General features: G+C 31.7%; 1 protein-coding gene across 8 annotated transcripts in view; it reads left to right on the top strand.

Annotated features, from left to right (window-relative positions):
* Positions 1–21566, top strand: part of SCCRO4 (DCN1-like protein SCCRO4) — a 72299-nt gene that overhangs the window by 10130 nt on the left and 40603 nt on the right. For 3 of the 8 annotated variants that reach the window (XM_085816719.1, XM_085816718.1, XM_085816720.1), the window contains exons 2-4: positions 280–325; positions 3058–3142; positions 21010–21155. In XM_085816719.1, coding sequence (XP_085672845.1) covers positions 21076–21155 — 80 coding nt within the window. In that variant the 5' untranslated portion in view covers positions 280–325; positions 3058–3142; positions 21010–21075. Of the gene's footprint in view, positions 1–279; positions 326–3057; positions 3165–21009; positions 21156–21566 lie in introns of all 8 variants that reach the window. The other 5 variants (XM_085816721.1, XM_085816722.1, XM_085816717.1 and 2 more) reach the window with 3 other exon arrangements.

Below are 21566 nucleotides of genomic sequence, written 5' to 3'. Positions count from 1 at the left end.
TATGTAACATAAAGTGCAGTAATACCCCTCTATTCACTGGTATTTCATTCCAAATATGCCTGAAATCTCGAATAATAGCTAACATTGCATGAAACAAGATATTCATACAACATACATAAATTTACACTTTGTAAAACTTGACAAATTCGGCACAGTAGGACATTTTCATTATTAATAAATAATAATAAAACATACTGTGGCCTGTATTAATATATTGTATGATTAATAACATAATATAAAATTTTCTTTACATTATAGTAAATTATTTCATTCTTTCAGGTGTATTAAATAAGGAAGTTTGAAAATTTAAGCTGATTCATAAAAGGCAAGTTGCAAATTAAGACATATAGTTCGTATATTATATAGTATTATAATAAACTGTTTCAAGAGATGCTAAGAATAAAAATATCTTCCCAAAGTAATAAAAAAACAGTTTTGTAGCTGTAATGTTACAATTAAAATTGTGTACATAACATTTAATAAAGAAATTTAAGAAATTTTATTTTTGGAAAATTATATCAACTTGTGGGATTTCACAACGTGTAATGTGATGATAGCACATTATTTACAGTGAAAAGTAGGATCCTAGTGTTGGTGTTGTGATGAAAGTATACTTGTATCATTTTCTTTAATTCTTTCATCATCTTACTTTGGGATCATCTTCTTTAGAAGCTGAAGAAGAACCAAATATTTAATCCTCCCCTCCTTCATTAGCATTTAATACTCTGCTGTAATAGGTAACTTTTGCAGAGTATCGTGTCGTTGAATTTTAACATGAATTTTTCTTTATTCATCAACACTTGATGAATTTTCTTATCATAAAATCTGGCAATTTTTACATAAGACTTTTTTTCTTCTTTTAAGATATATACAATTTTTATTCTCTTGATAATTGTCAAGACATATTATAGTTTCTCTTAAACTTAGAAACAGTTTTAATATCACTGTCCTTATGTTCTGAAATAAGAAAAATCTGACCACGAAAGCTAATGAGAATAAGGAGCTTCTTCAAATCAAATCAGAAGGAAATTAAACAGAAAAATGTGTACAAGTGTGGGAAAGGGAAAATTGGATGCTTTGACCACTGATGACTGTATTCTCCTATTAAAATTTTTATAGCATTGAAGAGAAGAAGGTAAACTAAAAAAAGCATAATTCTGGAGCAGTGACCTGTAACTTGAGAATGTATGTGAGTTTTTGCAGTTGACCATTTTCACCCCTCTTTTATTAAGTTACATTCCTTTAGAGAAGTGTATGCATGTCTTGGATGAAGGAAGGAGACCTTGTTTTTACCTCTATGATGTATATGCCTGTTTTGATTACGTTGATAATTTAGTAATTAGCTTGTTTCAATAACAGCATGTCACATTTGATGAAAAGTTATTTATCACTTGATGTATATTTTGAAACTTGAAAAGATTTTTGTCTCCATTGTGACCAGGGATACAGGAGTATGACTGTAGTTTTAAGAATTGAAATTTTTATGAAACTTTCTTGACAAATATCAATAAATATGATTATTCATATGAAGGTTATACAGATTTTAGTTGTAATTTTATTTAAATTCAGAAATAAACTATAGTTTAGTGATAATGATAACAATACCGCTAATAATAATAATAATATATATAAAATATGGTTATTTAATGTAAAACTGCATAGGGTTATTCAATAAAGAACAAGATCAATTTTTTTCAGCAATGATTTTTTAAAAATTTTTTCTGCAATTATTTTTTTTTCAAGTAATCATCACCAACACCAGAAGGCCTTTTTTTAAACGTTTCTTCCAGTAATGAAAGATGTGATAGCCATTTTTTTTATTTCTTTTTATTTAAATGTTCTTTGTGGCTGCTTCCAAATGTGTTATGGACTGAAAAGTGACAGGTAAGAATCTTCCTTGTTAAGTGTGACCAGATATGCATTGGATGGAAAACATTTCTATTTTTACTTTTAGCTAGGTGCTCCATTGTAGAATTTGTTATGTGAGGCTGTGCACTGCCCTGATTTAAATGCCAAGAAGAAGCATGCAGATGTATCTTTTATGTATTAATTTGTAGTTTCATCAAAATTGGATCATAATGTTGTGGTAATTTTTTTCTTTTGAGGAATTTGGTGTTGATACTCCACACTTCCTTCTTTTTCAATTAGTCGTTTCTATTTAAGAAGTCCTTGAATTATCAAAGTAGTATAGATGCAGCAGTGCATCCTCACCATATGCTTTCTAGACTATTTCATTATATTTTTTTCTTTATCGTTTTCGAAACCAGAGCAGAATTATGTGGCTGTGTCTTGTTTGTTGTATCATTATTTTGCAAAAGTATAGTGATAAATGCATTAATTTTTATTACTGCCATCGGCCTGTGAATTCTAATATTATGTTATCATCTGGCAAACTAATGTTAACGTGAAATTATTCAAAAGTGAAATTTTTGTTTATGCATCTGTGAAATATTTCCAGCAAATGATCAGTATAATTCTTTATTGAAAAGCCTTCACAGAGCCTATTTGCATGTAATGAACATTTTATGATGCATGTTAATTATAATATGTGGTAATATACGAGTATATCTTATGCATACTTCTTGCTAATTAATGATTGAAGGATTAAATAGTGCTGCTTTTGCCTGTTGATTCTTAGTACTGGTAAGAATAATTTTAATGGTTCATATATGGTTTAATGCATGTTTAAAATAGAAATGTGGTTAGTTTCATTTGAAATCTTTCTATGAAGCATTTCTAGCAAGGCCTTGTATATTTTCCTGAGTTTAATGCTTATTTCCTTTATAGTATATATGGAAAGTTCTTACCTATTAATTTATTCTTTATGTAATTTAGAAGGTTCCTAAAGAGCTTGTATAGCTTTAGCTGTCATCAGGTAGCATATATTCTTGAACGAATCTCTCTGATTAAAGATACACAAACATAGTAAACTAAATAATTGTTATTGTCTTTTAATTCATAAAAGTATTTTTACACATTTTAAAGACTTTTATTAATATTTTTTGCTGAGATTATTAATCTTTTCTGGAATTCACAGTTTCTTTTTCTTCTTCCCAGATTGAAATTCGTGAAAGAGAAAGCAGACATCACGGACAGGCACGATATTACATCTGTTTTACTTCCTTGCCGATTTGGGAATTTAGTGAGTAATAAAATGAAATCTTGTAGGTATTTTAGAGAAAAATTGTATTTTTAATATATTTGCATTTTTTCAGATTTATTATAATTATTGAAATTTCAAATATATTTGACACATATCGGTTGTGAAGAATTTTAGTCATTCAATAGATTGCTAATTTCTCAGTGATTATAAAAAATGTAAGGAAATAGTCTCTCTCACTTTTTTAAATTGCTAGAAATAAAGGATGACTTATAAAAAATAATAAATTATAATGTAATGATAAAAAATTAGAACATATGATTATTTATAAAAATTGCTGAGGAAAAAGTATGAATTATACAAAATAATGAATTATAATGTAATGATAAAAAATTAGAATATATGATTATTTATAAAAGACATTTTTGGAAAATTTTTATCATGTAGATATATTTATTAATTTATATATTTGTATATTTAGAATTTTATAAACTAATTACACATAGATCAGTGTGCGGAAAAGTTTGTAACATTTGTTTTGATTGAGAATAACCATTAATTTTTTAAGCAATAAAATGCAATTTTAATCATCTGAAGAAGCAAGATCAACATTTGTTTTGATTGAGAATAACCATTACTTTTTTAAGCAATAAAATGCAGTTTTAATCATCTGAAGAAGCAAGATCAGCTGAAGAAGAAGTCCCTAGCCTAAATTGAAGTTTTTTTGTTTTTTTGTTTTTTTTTTGTTGTTGTTGTTGCCAAAATGACATGTGACAGTATGACCTTTTGTGTTCTTTGGCCAGTAAAATATCACTTATCGAATTATTAACTCAAATGAAGCAAGTGATTTGTGATAGAGCACAATCTTCAAATTCTACCAGATGCACAACAGAACCTTTGTGCTCTGGATATTCGTTTTAGCAACCGGAATTGATAGGCTGACCAAGATTTATACACAATTTTTTACATTTAGGGTTATTGTAGTAAACCCACTTTTCATCTATTACAGTTTTCCACAGAAAGACTTTCTTTTATATTGAGCAAAAAATGGAACATAAATGTTCAAATGACTCTCAGTATTGTGTTCTGTAAGCTTATATGGGATCCATTTGCTGGCATTCTCAATCTTGTCAAGTGAATGTTGACATCTAACAACTGTCAAACTGTCTTCTCCAAGCTTCTCACTTTGTTCCTTTGTTGTTTGGTACGGATTTTCTTTGAACAATGCTTCTAGATTGTTGTTTTCAAATTCTTATAGTCTTCCATTTTTGGCTTATCTTACAGATTGAAATCTTGAAATTGGCAAATCAATCTCTCATTGCATTTGTACTAATACTGTTCTCTCTGTGTCATCGATCATTCTTTTGGCTTCCACAGCATTTCCAAGGTTTGAAAGGGAATTGCGTGTAATATCAACTGTATCTCTTATTGGCAGGCTTTAACAGTGCTGTTTGAAGGCAGTGCTAGAAACTTTTACAAACCTAATACTATTTTGAAACTGTCATTATCATCATCATCTGAACAACGATTTCATTCTTTTATTTTCACATTAGAGCATGGAATGTATTGAGTACTGCATGAAAGCTGTTATTGAGGAGAATCAAAATATTAAGCATACTGGTTCATTAGTTTTAGCTGCAAAAACAGCATTATCCTGTTGCTCTTTGAAAAATGCTTTAAAGCATAGGAATAATACTTTAAAGCATATATTGATGTTCATTGATTTTTGATGTTACCATTTTATTTTACTGTTAATAACCTACTTCGCCATATATATGTAAGCTCACACATGCCCATAAACAGAGTGCCCCCTGAAGTCCAGTACCACTTGTTTAACTGCCAAATGACTGCAGCTACATTCATAAAATAATGTAATACAGTCAAAAGTCGTTAATTCGGACACCCATAATCCGGAGTGATCTATGATCCGGACCTCAAAGCTACAAACTTTCTACAAATTTTCACGCATGGGCATAGGCGTTTACGAGTACGCGTAAGACCTTTACGGCTGCGAATATGTGTGTGTGCATGTGCGTTTAATGTGTAACGGACGGTATAAGCTAAGCTAAAATTATCTAATTCAGTTAATGTTGCAGATTGCGTTGTTCCTTAATCTTCGAATTGGATCCGGCTTATTATTTTTTGCAGACTGTTAGAGCAATTTTATAAAAGTAAGCTTGAACTTTCGATTATGTCAAATAGAATTTCCAATATATATTTACTAATATATAAAAGATCTACAAAGCGAAAGTATGTTTTGAAATCCGAAATCTCTTTATCAATTTCTCGCCGCGGCGCGCAATGAATTGGAAGTTGATCTGTCAGCACTATCCTTATCTTCAGGGCAGATGTTTTTATTTTATTTAGCTTATAATTCCTTACTAAATGTAGTATTTGATCTCGATGTACTCCGTCTTTGATATGATTTAAATCAAGTTCCTCGTCATTATAACTCACTTCCGATAGTGAAGAAAGTGACCCAGAGGTTATTGAAAACGAAAATATTTCGATTGACAAATTAGTCGGTATTCACAACACAGCAATTATAGGACTTGAACAGCGGAACTTTGTAACTAAACAAGAAATTATGTCTGTTTAATAGAATTAAAGAGAAAGTATTATCACATGAAACGAAGCAACTTAAACAACTTGCATTGAAAGAAATATTTAATAAAGTAAACAAATAAATATTAAGCTTTTTCTTTTTGTAAATTTTGATATCCTTTAGATCATAATTGTTCTTTATTTCATAAATTACGATTTCATATTTTTAATTTTGTAATTTCTGCATGCCATCTTACCAGATTTAAACTGATGATCTATAATCCGAAAAAATCGATAATCCGGAATCGTCGAAGTCCCAGCGAGTCCGGATTAACGACTTTTGACTGTACTGAGAAAGGGTTAAATGTTAGGCAAATTTTTTGAAGAATCAAAGAACTGTCAAGGGGTTGTTTTAGATAGGGTCATAGAAGAGTCCGGTATAGTGTCACAAATATTTATTAACAGGTTTAAGTTACACAGGGACATTACATTTAACTTTAAGAAAAATTACAGAGCAGCACACTGGTACAACCTATCAAGTGGGAGCCTTGGCTTTTACTGAAGTACTTCTCTGGCTACTCACCAGAGGGCAGCCTTGTTGTCGCAGTTAGTCCAACAGTTTATGTTAAAGGATTGATTACAGAACGCATTTTTATAAAGATGCACTGAAATCTTTCATGTAAACAAAGCTGTATATTTACCAACAAAATTACTTTCAAAATAATTGTTATGCTCTTAAGTTAAAGAAGTAAGAAAGATACAATATTCAAATACACCATCCAAGAAGAAATCCCTACACCATTTCTGTGATTATGTTTAACGTATATGTTCTGTTAGCAGTTATAAGTGTTAGAATTGAAACTTTAATAGATTTATTGAAAAAGTAGTCAGTCTTTCAGCTTCCCCCCCCCTCGCCCCAGTTTTGTAAACAAGGAAAATGTCAGCAAATTATATTTTTAAACGACCATTCCTATTTGCATGGATTGTAAACAAACCTGTTACGATAACACTTAACAATTATGTACTTAAAGTTTGAACTGAAGACATCAAAAAAGGGGATAAATAAATTTTGGTGCTCTGTGATCATCTGCACTGCAGCTGAAAAGGGGACTTTAATTGTTCACAACTTAGAGAGCGTTCAAAACTTGTTGGTGATTAATTTTTCACCAAGATTATGTGTGACAGGCAGCTGTCATTGTCAAAATGGTACCAGACTAAAAATTCTACTAAAAGCAGTCAATAAATAAAATTAAACTGCAAGAAACCTTGGTAATAAAATATTTACCTTTTCCAAGAAATCCCACATTTTTGTTTTGTTGTTCTCCTTATGTGCAAAGTGATCTATTTTGCTTTAAAAAAAAAAAAAAAAAAATCAGAATTGCATAAACTGAGCATTGTGCACTAACTAAACCAGACATTCGGTACAGGCATTACTGGTTTTCCTCACAAATACATTTTGTCAACGTCATGGGTTGCCACCTAACTATTTTTCTGTGGTATATTGCTTTAGCTCGTGAATACTTTTTCACAATGTTTTGGTGGGGGAGCAGATAATCATAAAATAAATAAATTATTCAGAACTCATTTTAAAAGATAGTGGAATACACATTCAAAAGCAGAGATTTATCTGAAATGAAATATTTCCAAAGATTTGCAATTGGATGTATGTTTAATATAATACCTTAGTGTATGTCTACTGCTTTGGCATGAAAATTTGTGCTTAATTTATGACTTGAGTTCGATGAATCGTGACTACGCACTCTATACTTGTTGACCTCTTTCAAGACAGTACTGAAACTACCCATCAGAGTCAGTATGCCTATTGCTACTATTCAATAAATAACCTGTTGTATAACTCTGAACTTTCAAATGATTTGTTTTTTTTTCATGTAATTTTTTGACAAATTGTTTCTTAAAACAATGAGTTTTAGAAAAATTAATATAATAAATTTATTAGAAAAAGTTGGCTATCCTTCAGCTTTCTTCCCCCGCTGTTTTGCATGCAAGAAAATTTCAGCAAATTTTATTTTACAGCTATGTTTTATATTCTGTTTCATATCTTTTCTTTTAAACTATTCTTATTTGCTTTGTATGGATTGTAAACAAAACAATTACACCAAGGCTTAGCAATAATGCATTTAAAGTTTGAATTGAAAATTTGAAAAGAGGGGGTAAATAAAATTTAGTATTTCTGATTATCTGCACTCCAACCTAAAAAGTCGACTTAAAAACCTTTGGTGACCTTGGAGAACATTCGCAAACTTGTTGCTGACTAATTTTTTATCAAGATAATGCCTAAAAGGAAACTGTCATTGTCAAAAATGTTGCCACACTAAAAATTCCTTTAATCCTTTTGAGATAGTGCAAATTTGTTTAAGAACGTTCACTCGGGACAGATGGGATTTGAAATTTAATCGTCCCATGGGACAACTATTTTTGGAGGAACAGGGGGGGGGAGGAAGTAACAAAAAAAAGTTTAAGTCCTTTTTCAGTATTATTTTAGATTATTACTTAAGCTATCATATATGTTAAAATTAGCATTTCATAATCTTTTTCCTTTACTTTATTGAAAATATATAAAAAAATTGCTTACTTTGAGAAATAACATTCGGAACTGCTCATCAAATTATTTCAGTTTTAATTGACAAAATACATTAATAAACTTTAAAATTAGTAAAAAGTACAAGAAAGCTTACTTACAAGATCTTTCTCGGGAAGTGGAAGGTAGGATTTTAGTGAGCTCAGTCTCTGACAAAATACCCATATCAGAATCACTAGAAATATTGCTATTTATTTAAGACACAATAAAAATAAGTGTATAATATTATCTAATTAAGACACAATAAAATTTTTTTTGTAAACTTAAAACATTCGCTTATCCCATCTATTGTGAATTGTGCCAGATTATATGCTTTTCCCAAAATTCATAAAAGTGGTATTCTTTTCCACCCTACTGTATCAAATTTAGGTACTGCCTCCTATCCATTAGCTAAATATTTAGTTTCTAGATTTTTCAGCTTTATTAGACAATAAAATTTACACCATAAAAAATTCAATAGAGTTTGTAAAAAAGGTTAAAAACATTTATTCTAGAAATTTACTCATGGTTTCTTTTGATGTAAAATCATTATTCACCAATGTTCCAGTGGAAGGGTGCATTAAGATGTCTAGAAACCAGACTTCGCGAATTTCATTTCTCTTGCATCGAAATTGATGAGCTAATTTCTCTCACTCAACTCTGTTTGAAACAAACACATTTTGTTTTCCAAAATAAATATTACAAGCAAACTGAGGGATTAGCCATGGGAAGCCCCCTCAGTCCCATCCTGGCTAATATCTACATGCATTATTATGAATCAAAATTGTTTGAAACTTTAAACTTCCCGGTATGGTTCTGCTACATAGACGATACTTTTATCCTGTTTGAAGGTAATAAAGATGATTTAAATAAAGTTCTTTCAACAATGAATTCTATTGATCCTGCTATTCAGTTCACTTGAAAGAGATTTGCACCGAAGAGATTTGCAAGTCTCAAGTTAAAGAACTTGAGACTTGCAAATCTCTTCGGTTCCTCGACATTCTGGTCACACGAAACACATCCAACTTCAGTACTACGGTTTACCATAAACCTTTATCCGCCTGCTTTCCACCACAATTTAAATCATGTCATTAGACTAAACAAAAATTAGCTTAATTTTATTCCTCTGTTTTCCATGCTCTTCAAGTTTGCTCCTCCAAACTATCCCTTGATGAAGAACTAAATTATATAAAAGCAATAACTATTGACAGGGGCTCTACACCCAACATTATTAATCAAGCAGTTAAAAAATTCTCATCTCATCATACTAAAAGGCACACTCTTGTTTTAGGAGATTATAAAAATTATATTGCCATTCCCTTCTTTCCATCAATTAGCTATAAAGTTGCACATATTTTGCAGAAATTTAACTTTCGGGTCATTTATTCTCCCATCAATAAAATTCGGAGTTCCATACTCAAGGACCCCATTCCGGATATGAAATCCTGGGGTATTTATAGGATTCCTTGCCAGTGTGGTTTAATTTACATTGGCTTAAAATTTTGCGTCAAGGAACTTGAGGCATATGTTAGTAAAAAGGAACCGCAGAATCTTTTGTTGCCCAACATTGTTGGTCCGAAAATCACACTTTCAATTTTTCTGGTGCCAAAATTATTAAAAAAAAATCTTCCTTTGAAGAACTGGATTTCTAGAGGCATTTCACTTTCAAAAAAATCTTTCTGTTCTAGTTAACGATCCTAATTCCAATCCATCTTTGCCTTCGGCCTTTAAAGAAATTATGTTTTAGTTCTGGTTTCATCAACAGGTGGCGCCACTAGCTTATTTTCTGTCCAGGCTTTCTTATCTAATCATTGTATCCTATCTCGTTCATTTGTGCTTTTGCAGCTGACGATGGTGGTTCGGTAAAACCATCGAAACTAGTTCTGTGAAAATTTGAAAATATAATACTGATTTTTGTTGTTTGACTTCTGAATTAGTATTTCTATCTAACTGTTCAAAAAATTAATCGTCTATCTCTTCCAGGTCACTAATGGACTCATGTATCATGTGAGTATATCCTTCCTCTAATAAGAAAAACTTGCTCGCCATAATAAACTGAACTCAAGATTTTCTGAAATAAAGAGGGAAGTATGTGAAATATAAGCAATAACTGAAATGTGAGGTATAACAGAACCCCTTATAGTAATCCTAAAAAACTCTGCATAGTAGTGAAAAAAAGGATTTGAAGCGATATTTGAAATACGAATGCTTATATCATGTGAATGCTTATATCAGCAGTGAGCTCTGTTTTTTTACGTTACGATTTCCTTTCTTTCCCCTACAACAGCTGACACCAAAGTTAGGCAGAATGTGATAAAACTGAAGGTCAGAATCCTGAAACAACATTCATTTCAAAAGTGTAATGGATATAGGATGCCATCTAGTGGTCTTTAAAAAATGGTTAAGCTTAAAATGCACATATGCATCGCCTGTTCCCTAAGGTCAATAATTCTCCAGTGATGTGGGTGAAGACATCCAGCTGTGAGAGACACTTGTAGGGAATGCATATATGGGAGTCCGTCCAGAAAGGGTTAAGAACAATCAATCAATAAAATTAAAAGTGAGAAACATTGGTAGTAAAACATTTACCTTTTTTGAGAAATCCTTCATTTTTGTGTTGTTTTCTTTATGTATATAGTGATCTGTTTTCGCTTAGAGAAACAGAAACTTACACAAATTTGGCATTGTGCACTGATCAAACCAGACATGTGGTGTGATCATAACTGGGTTATCACAATAAATACTTTTTGGGAACATTGTGGGTTGCGACATAACTATATCGACAGCATATTAATTTGTCGTGTGAATTTTTTTCACACCTTTTTCGTGGATGAACAGATAATCAGAAAATAATTAAATTCTATATTCAAAATTCATTTTAAATGATAGGGAAATATGTATTTCAGTCAAGAAATGGAGAATGTTGTTAGGATCACCGTGGTGATGAAAAAAGTGATTGTTGAAAAGGAATGATGATGACATCCATATCTTAAATTAGCTATTGGATACCGTATGCTGAGGACTATGATTGTAAAAACCAAAGATGCTATGAAATCAGCTAATGCTGTCAAAGGAGTGAAATTAATTACTAAACAGAGATCAGAGATGTCAGAGCATATTTAAAAATTACTTTTGATATGAATAGCAGAAAAACAGTTATAGGTACTTTTCCGTTTTGCCGACGCAAACGATAAAGTCGCCAATAATGGTTTAACTGATGCCAGACGGAATATCTTTGCTGGTAACCTTTTACGCCTCAGTTTCAAAACAAGTTGAAGCCATTTCTTATCAGATTGTTTCTTTTAATACTGGCATACAATAATATAGAATTTTCACACGATATTTAAATTTTATCCCCTAAGACAATTCACGGTAATTAAGTCAATTAGAATGCAATTAAAACGCTCATCCGAAGGCGAAATCAAGTGTTAAATTCATCAATTCTAATGAGAATGCACTAGCGAAGTAAAGCACTGCGGTTTTACATAATTTCTGAGTAAGCTATTCGTACGAATTGAAATAATTCTTGCATTTAAACTTGTATTCCAAATTAAGATTTAACTTGAAATTAATGTAGATAATTACTGAGCGAATTAGATTTTAGTATCGTAGTTTACGTGAGATGAGATTACTTGGGGTCACGGGATACGAACCGGCGAATCAGGATTTTGAACCATGAAATCATAGTAAATTCTTAAATTAATGTCTTTTTACAAATTTATTGTCTTTATTTATTGGCTTTTTACAAAATTTTAAACCACATTAAAATGTTTATGCCTTCAAAATAAAAAAAAAATTCTTAGAATTAACATTTTTTATGTGTATACTGTATGTTGTCGCCAACAAAGTCTGCTTGGCGAGATTTGCGCCGGTGAAACGGAAAAGTACCCAGTTATATATTGTATCTTTTGCAGTACTTCATTTATGTACTATATATATTTCACTCACTACATTTGTATTATTTACTGAATTTGTATTCATTGCATTTTTTACAAGTGTTATAATAATAACAGAAGGATTTTTTTATAAGAACAGAATAATAATTTCTCCTTTATTTCTTATTGGAAAAGTTCAGTTCGTATATGTCCAAGGATCTGGAATGGATTAGTGACATTTACCAAGGTACCGCTGTAATAATAAAAAGCACTCCTGCACATGCAGAAAAAGCTAAATAACTTCAACAGTAAAATTTAGTAAATTTGCTTTATCAGCAAAGTGTACTTATAAATAACTAATTTATTAATAAAAATAAATTAGTTAAAAAAGTTATTTGCATATATGTATTAACAAAGGTACTTTTTGATTATGTGCACCTTCACTGAAAAGTCGCAAACTCATATGCCAACTTTACACAAAAACATTTGTTTGGAGATCCTTACATCTGCTTCAGTAGTGTATATGTGGCAACTATAGGTGAACTTGTGTTTACTCTCCCACTGCATGCTTGTATCTCTAATTGATACAAGAGATTTCTGACAGAAACAACACTTTATGTTTTGTTGTTGCTGTGGTTGGTCACTTTATGTTTTGTTGTTGCTGTAATTGGTCAGTTATTTCACTTCATGTTTCGTCACCGTGGTTGGCCAGTTATTTCCTACAATGCAATTATCATCTGTGTTAATTTAATGTCAAATAGTTAAATTATAATTAAAGGTTTTGTTATTTAAAATTATGCTTCAGGTGTTTAGTTGATCATACAAAAATCTAGCCGTGGTTCTATATATATTTATTGTAGTACCCAGTACAGTAACAGCCCAGTACAGCCTTGGATGTGTTAAGCACATCCAGGGCTACCTATTTTTTTATATTCTTTTTTTATAGAAAACACCCACAGAAATTATTATATCAATTCTCAGAAGTAATTATATCAGTCAATAATTGTGTTTGGGGATTATCTCTGTTCTTCACAGAATATCACTAATGTGTATTCCTACAGTAAATAAAGAAAAAACAGCTGTTGCAAACAGTATATGACTTTTGAGCTGCACTAACACCACACTTATATAAATTGCATTTCCATAAAATTTGGCTGTTTGCATTGTTAGGTTGACCATTATGATGTTTGGATGACTTTCACAGGAAATGGAACCACCATGCTTTTAGATACCACACATTCATAGGAAGAGTTGATGAACAGCATCCTTTAATTTTTACTGGGCATTGTTCATATGTTTCCTACAGAATTTTGTTCTTTTATTTTTCTTTAATTCAGGGAAGCTTCTCATTCTTTTTTGGAAATAAATTTGAAGTTGTTTTATAATTTTCTATAATAATGCTTTATATACTGTGAAACTTGGCAGTGTGTTTCATATAAAATATTTAGTGAGTTTAAATTCTGTGGTTAATTTGACCGCTATATCTTCAGTGTAATTTGACATGTTGTTAAACTAGATTTTCTTTGCTAGTGCAGGTTATATTTTTAATGGTAATTTGTATTTTTAAAAGTTATGCATTTATATGTGCAGGGCTGTTTTATGCGGGGGTAATCACAAACTTTTTGAGCTTGGTGTGTAAATATTGCAAATAATGTTTCCATTTTTCATTTTCATTTTATTATTATTTTTTTATCTTTAATTGCTCAAAAGGTCTTGTGGAATGAAATGGGATTCAATTTGTTCGTGCGATGAACAATTCAAAATTAACGAAATTGACTGTGCTAATTAATATTTTATTTTACAACCTTAACATCTTTCAAGGAATGACTTGCTTATCTAACAGCAAAAATTAAAAAAAAAAAAAAAAAAACTGAGCAAGCGTTACAGGGTTACTGAAATGAACATCCGTGCCATGCAAGGTGCCAAGAAAAGAAAAAATGACGTAATCTTAAAGCTAAATTGTCCTAATGGCTGAACATCCCCCCCAATCATTCAAGGGTTACTTCAATAATTTCATGTGATAATCATAATAACATACAAAATTTTACAGTTATAACCTTATACAATAAAGCAATACGAATAATATATCTTAATTAAATACAATAATATTCAATTTCCAATACAAAATTTTATACACAATATAAGTTTTATAATAATAAGCTAACACACTTAACTAACTTAGTAACTTCTTCCTGGGTTAAAATTGCAATTTTTGTAATTTCATGCTTAATGATGCCTTTTGCTGTTTATATTTCTATTATTCTAACCTTTTCATCAGCTCCAGGAAAAGATCTTGTAATATGTCCCAATACCCATCTATTGACAGAAAGCTCATCCTCCTTAACTAGTACTAGCATACCGATTTTAATAGAATAGTCATTTGTTCTACCTTCCATTTTGAATGCTGTTTTATTGTGTTTAAATAGGCCTTATGCCAACAGTTCCATATCAATTGGACAAATCTGGTAGTTCGTTTCCATCGTGAGAGTCTGTTTTCGGATATATCAATTTATTTGGGTTCTACTATAGCCTATCAAGGGTCTTCCAATAAGAAAATGGCCTGGTGTTAAGGCCTCTAAATCATTTACATCGGAAGATAAGGGAGTAATTAAACAAGAATTTAAAACGGACTCTATTTGAGTTGCTACAGTTAATAACTCCGCGAAAGTCAGCCTTGCATTACCTATAATCCGCTTTAAGTGATATTTCGTGGATTTAATTCCAGATTCCCATAGCCCACCAAAATTAGGTGTCTGTGGGGGAATAAGCTTCTAAACGATTCCTTCTTCACCTAAATAATCTGCTAATTTTTTGTCAGGACTTCTAATTAAGTTATTAACTGTTTGCAATTCGGCATTTGCGCCAACGAAGTTTTTTGCATTGTCTGAGAAAATGATTGAGCATTTTCGACGTCAAGCAATAAATCTCCTTGAGGTTGCAATAAATGTGTCAGCACACCATTTTCGTCGAGCAATAAATCTCCATAAGGTGGTTACAAAGACAGTGCATCTGCAGTGCCTTTGTTATAAGGCAAATGAAAATGGCTAAATATACCTTATGAAGAGTTCCCTTCCTCTGTCCCTTGTACCTAATAAAAAATGGGCCACAAAAATATGTGGCGATATGGTTAAAGGGTGAGCTCGGATTTACACACTCTGCAGTTAATGATTCCATAATTTGTTCGATAGTGACTGGTTAATTTTTACTACAAATTACACATTCATGGGTAATCTCTCTAGTTAAATTCCTACCTTGCAATGGCCAAAATTTCTGTCTCATAAAACACAATAATGCTTACGAACCCTATGTGCAAATATTTTCGATGATAATCCTGAGCAATCAATTTAGTTAGTTTACATTTGATAGTGAAAATTATTTGATGTTTTTGTGAAAACTTTATATTGGCCCCTTGTAATTGGCCTCCTACTCTCATTACATTATTTGCATCTAAAACAATGGTTCAAAGAAAGTAAATGACATTTATTATTAATGGTTTTACCTTATGTGAGGGAGTTGTAATCTAAATAAAAACTACATTTTTGAACCTCTTACTCAAAAGGATTCTGCCTCATTTAAACTCCTTTGAACTTACCCCTCCTGTTCTTCTCTGTGCTCCTTTCTATTTTGCACACCTAGAGTTCCAAATTAACCTGAAAATATAATTAATAATACATAATAATTTTAAGTAATTGTTAGTGATAATAATCAATAAGTTTTGAAGGCGAAGTGCATAAACAAGCAACGTCACTTCTTTTTCTCAGTTCACTAGAAAATGTTTCTGTTTTTTCTAATTGTTCAAAGTCAATATTCTTGCTAGGTACGACACCTTCCCTCAAGAATTTAGGACCTTTCCACCAGAGATCAGCATCATGCAGCTTGTCAAAATTCAGTCCTCTGGAAATAAGGTCTGCTGGATTCTCTGCTGAACGCATAATTCCACTGGCATGTCTGTGTTAGCTCTTGGATCTTAACACTTGGTTAGCAACAAAAGTTTTTAGTACATTTGGAGGATTCTGAAGCCATGGTAACACTATGGTCTAGTCATACCACAGACATATTTTACTAATGTCTAATTTCAATAAAGGCAACTGTAACAAGCTGTGATAGCAGTGCAGACATGCAGAGTTCCAGTTGTGGTACTGTCAATGGTTAGTGGAGCTACTCTGGACTTGCTGCAAAGCAAATGTGAAGATAAATTATTGTCACTTCTACAGCATAAACATATTGCTGCTCCATATGTGTGTTCTGATGCATCTGAAAATCCATGAATTTGTATCTCAGAAAAACTGTCCTGTAAAACATATCTGCTCAGTTGTAAATTATTGATAGATTGCATGTATTCTGTAAAAAGTTGCCACTCCTTAATTACAAGGGCATTCCCCAAAAAAAGCTCTCCTATATTTTTAGATATACAAAGAACCGTTTATTTTCTATAATTGCTACATCACTTTTAAGATTGAAGAATGCTTTATTTTTCAACATAATCGCCATTTCGGTCGATGTATTTTTGTAGACGCTGTGGCAGTTTTACAATGCCCATGTCATACCAGCTTGCTGCCATGCCCTTCAGGAAGTGTTGAGGAGCTTCAGGAGCATCAGAGTGATCCTCCGATCTTTACACATGAGTTCCTCAACTTTCGCGATTGTCTCGTTGGCAATTGATGGCCTCCCGCTCCTTTCTTCGTCATGAATTTCAGTACGACCGGCTGTAAACTCTCTACACCACTTGCGAACGTTTTGACATCCATGCACGACTGTCCATACACGTCCGTCAATAGGCGGTGAATTTCAACCAGTTTAATGCCTTTTGCGTTAAAAAATCAAACAACTGCGCGCACTTGGCGGTAATGTTTATCGGGAGCTCCATTTCGAATGGCTGCCAAGCCAAGACTGAGCATCTGAGCGAAGCACCTGCGTGCTTATGTCGTAGCGGAGAAGGCACCACTCTCAACAATGTTGCCAACAACCGTATTAAAGCTTTTTCTACGTTCCCAAAAGATAGGAGGCCTTTTTTTTTTTGGGATTGCCCTCGTATCTTCTCGGGTAGCAGATCATTCCAATCAAGCTTCAATAACCAGTCTTTGGATGAAGATTTTTGCTTTTGTTATCCCTGGACCAAGCAGTCCTAATGGATCATAAATGCGGGCAATGTCAGACAACACTGTTCTCTTTGTGCAAGTAGCTGGTTTCTTGATTATTGATTTGTACGAAAAACACCTTCGGATTCCATAATAATCCTAAAGTTTTGATGCTCTGATCGTCACTGAAATTATTGAAAGAAGATTCCTCTTGTCCATCCAGAAACTGAAAAAGATCAGGGTGATTAGCACACCATCTGTGCAGACACATTCCTCCACATGATAATAGGTTAATCAACTGTGACTGTAATTCTTTAGCCTCTGTTAGAGTGTAGGCTCCTGTGAGTACTCATCAATGTAATAATCCCTCTGTACTATTTGCTCTGCTAACAAAAATTGTTTTTCTTGTCCTCTGCTAATTGGTTAAGTGTGCATATTGCCAGATATAGTGCATTGGAAGTGCTATAAGTTAGTCTTCAGTCTATAAACCTTAACTGGTTCTTCTTCACTACTCTTCCATAAGATGCATAATAAATATCTTTGATGCTCTTTAAGCAAAATCTGACAATACATTTTTACAATGTCTGCTGTGAAGGCAATTTCATGTGTTCGAAATCTGTAAATAATATCAAATAGTTCATCTTGAACCGACCCTTCATTCAGTAGAATGTCGTTTAACGCAATTCCGGTAGTCTTAGGAGCAGTGGAATCGAACACTACCCTGAGTTTAGTGCTAGTTTATCAGGTCTGAAAACCCCATGATGAGGAAGGTAATATGAAAAACTAGAGCTATCCCTTTCAGCATTTTCTTCGGAATGGCCTAATTTATTATATTCCTTAATGAAATCTTCATATAAGGGTTTCATTGCGATTGGAGCGTTTAAGTAAATAATTTAGTCTTTTACTAGCATTTTCTCTCGATTCGCCTAAAAGGCTAAGCCCTTCCTCTTTGATTGGCATTTTTACTACATATCTGCCATCATCTTGCCTCTTGTGTGTAAGAAGAAAGTGCTGTTCACAAAATTCCTCTTCCTGACTCTTCACTTTTTTGCTACATTAATCCCTTCAATCTCCCCAAACCTTCTCATATTGTCAGATAAATGATCCACAGTTTAACAACCCCACAATAATTATCAACATTGCACTGCTGCGACATGCGTACTGACCCGCTAACGATGTATCCAAAAACTGATGGAGAATCAGGTCTTGCATATTTATTCTATTTGTTCCCAGTAAATCAAAAAATACTTCGGTAGATAATAAAACATGCATTTAACCAGGTTTATAAAACTCTGGATCAGCTAAAACAATGGTTTGCAACTGCTTATGATCAGGAATGTTTAGATATCTGGCAGGCATTACGAGTTATTTTTGGAACAACAAAAAATTGTAAGGTACGAATAAAATCTCTAGTAGCGTTAGTGATGGTTGCAATAGTGTTTTCCTTAACACCCATAACTGTACCATTGATACCTGAAATAGAAGCCTTTATTTTTCTTTTCTTCAAATTCAATAATTCATCATATTCTTTAGTAATGAAATTATTTTGAGAACTAGAGTCAAGCAAGGCTTTCAGCAAAATAAATTTTTCATCATCACCTTTAACGAAAATAATTGCAGTTGAAAGTAGAACTTGTTTATTAAAAGAACTGGAAGTATTCAGTTCATTACTGTTAATGGAATTTGCTTGGTTGGTTTAACTAGTGCTACTAACCATTTGGATGCTTGCCAGTTGGAGTAAATGTATCAGCCTTTGGAGAAAGATTTTTGCTAAATTTTTTAGTCTTTTTTGTGCTTTGATTCAATGTGCCATTTGCTCGATCGAAATTTCTTCACTTCGATCAAAATGTAAGAGCGAATTGTGAAATATCTTACATTTTCTGCATGTATTAGAACTTTTACAGCGCTTAATTGTATGGACTGAAGATAAACGATTGAAACACAGTTTTTTTTTTGTCTTTACAAATTCAAATCGTTTCTTGACTGTTAAATTTAAGAATTGCATGCATTTCAACAATAAATTATCACCTTTACAATAAAGACAAATTTTTGAATTTTCCAAAAATGATGCAAGAGCTTTGGTATTAAATGAGCATTTCGTTTCCCCTTGCGGAGGTTTGTAATGGGATAGGGTGCGAGCATGTTCCTTCAAAAAACATGTCAGTCATTTAACTGTTCCTATTTCATCTTTTTTAAGTGATCTTTCCTACCAACACTGAGTATTTCTATCCAACTTTTCAACTAATAAATAAACAATTAACATGTCAGAAAATTCTTCCACCTTTTGCTTCCAAGGATCATTTATGTACCTTATTGATAAAATTTAAAAGCGACGAAGTAGAACCACTCGTTTGAGGTATAGAAATTAACTTGATCAAATCTTTTTGAAGAAGAATTGATCAAATCTGTTTTGTTGCAATAACGCTGGACCAACAGATTCTATGCTATGTCATAATTTGAATCCGAAATTGGAATAGAATGAATAATATTTAACACATCTGCTTTACACGAGCTCTTTAAATATTGCAACTTCTATTAGAATAAATTGAATATTGCAATTTCTATTAGAGAAATGGTAAAAATTTTGTTGTTTTTAGATGAATTTTTTTTAATAGCAAACAGAGATAGAGAAAATAATTTTCAAGTTGTCTTAAGCTTCTGTTATAGCTTTAATTTTTTTTTTTTTTTTTTTTTTTTTTTAAATTTGGGAAGAAAGAGAAATTCGAAATTTAGATATCCACAAGAAAAAGAATTGAAAAAAATGTATAATTTTAATCAATCAATTAGAAATACTTATGAAGGAACTGCTAAAATATAACTTTGTTGTAACACTAAAAACAAATTATTCTGAATGTTAAACCATCGTAGAACTCTTTGTTATAACTTTATATGCGCAATGGTTTTTATATGTTCCTTGAAATCACATGCAAGTAGTATATCTAGCAACAGAACTTGATGTTTTAAATGCTATTATGTTTTAAGTAAATAAATGAAGGAACAAATAAATATGTGGAATATATGTTTTCATTTTCATATGTATGATTTTATGTGCTTACATTTTTCTATTATGTAAAAAAAAAAAAAAAGGGACTTTTTAAATTCCATTTAAATAAATATATAGTAATTAAGTAAAATAAATTATACGTGCCTAAGCAATTTTGCATTTAATATTAAAGTAAAAGACTTTTCATTTTTAATACACACACTTGTATATTGTTTTCATATTCATCCAATAAATAATATTGTTCTTATTAATTCTGAAGCTAATTAAATAAAAAAATAAATGCTTAAATTATCTTTCAAAAATTTTATGAATAATTTTTAAAAACTTATTCTCATAGATTTTGTGAAAATTATTAATTTCAATCACATGAAAACTGAATAGTGAGTGGTCTTGAATAGAAGTGACTGGTTTGTATTTTTGTTGTTATTCTTGTGAGTGGTTTAGCTGTGGTCTCTTAATAGATTTATTCTTATGTTCTGAATTAAGTTAATCATATAATCAACTTCATTTTTATAATGATGAAAACTTTTAATTTGTTTAATTATTTGAGTGATTTTAAAGATTACTAGGAACAAAATTTGGCTTTGCTTTTTTATAGAAAAGAGAATTTTCTAGGGAAAGCCCCATTTAAAGTAAAATATACGTACTGTGTGATTTTTTAATTGTGGCTTTTGACAGCTGTGCTGTTATGGTCATGATGCTATTTTCTACATTTATTTTCAAAACATTTTTTTGTAGTATTTTTTTTAATTAAAAAAAAAAAGAGAAAGAAATTTCATTTTAAAAATGCTTTGGATTTTGAGAAGTGACAAGTTATATTCAATTTTCAGTCTTTACAAGAAAGTTCATCAACAAGAGTCAGAGAAGGAGACAGTTTGGCACGGTTGTCTAATGCCATGCCCCCTCAGCGCCGAAAACGTGCTGAACTTGTTGAGGATTCCAAGACGAACAGCAAACGGTTACGAATGCATAGCAGGTAATTAAGTAGTTAAGATAGTATTAATTTAGAAGTGAAACAAAAATCAGCATTATATTTTCAAATTTTCACAAGACTAGTTTTAATAGTTTTACTGAAGTATCATCCTCAGCTGCAAAAGTGCAAATGAATGAGGTAAGATATAGTGATTAGATAAGATAAGAAAGACTGGACAGGAGTCAAGCTACTGGCCCCATCTGTTGATGAAACCAGACCTAAAAAATAATTTCTGTAAAGTATGAAGGCAAAGATGAATTGGAATTAGGGTTGTTAACCAGAACAGAAAGATTTTTTTGAATTTGAAATGCCTCTAGAAAACTCAATTCACCAATGGAAGATGTGTTTTGAATAATTTTGCTGCAGAAAAATTGAAAGTGTGATTTTCGGACCAACAATGCTGGGAAACAGGAA

The sequence above is a fragment of the Stegodyphus dumicola genome, chromosome 5 (assembly GCF_044657685.1).
Source record: "Stegodyphus dumicola isolate Sdum_Otavi_A_Nest chromosome 5, ASM4465768v1".
Lineage (NCBI taxonomy): Eukaryota > Metazoa > Arthropoda > Arachnida > Araneae > Eresidae > Stegodyphus > Stegodyphus dumicola.
The sequence above is the reverse complement of the archived record's forward strand: the minus strand, read 5'-3'. Positions and strand labels throughout refer to the sequence as shown.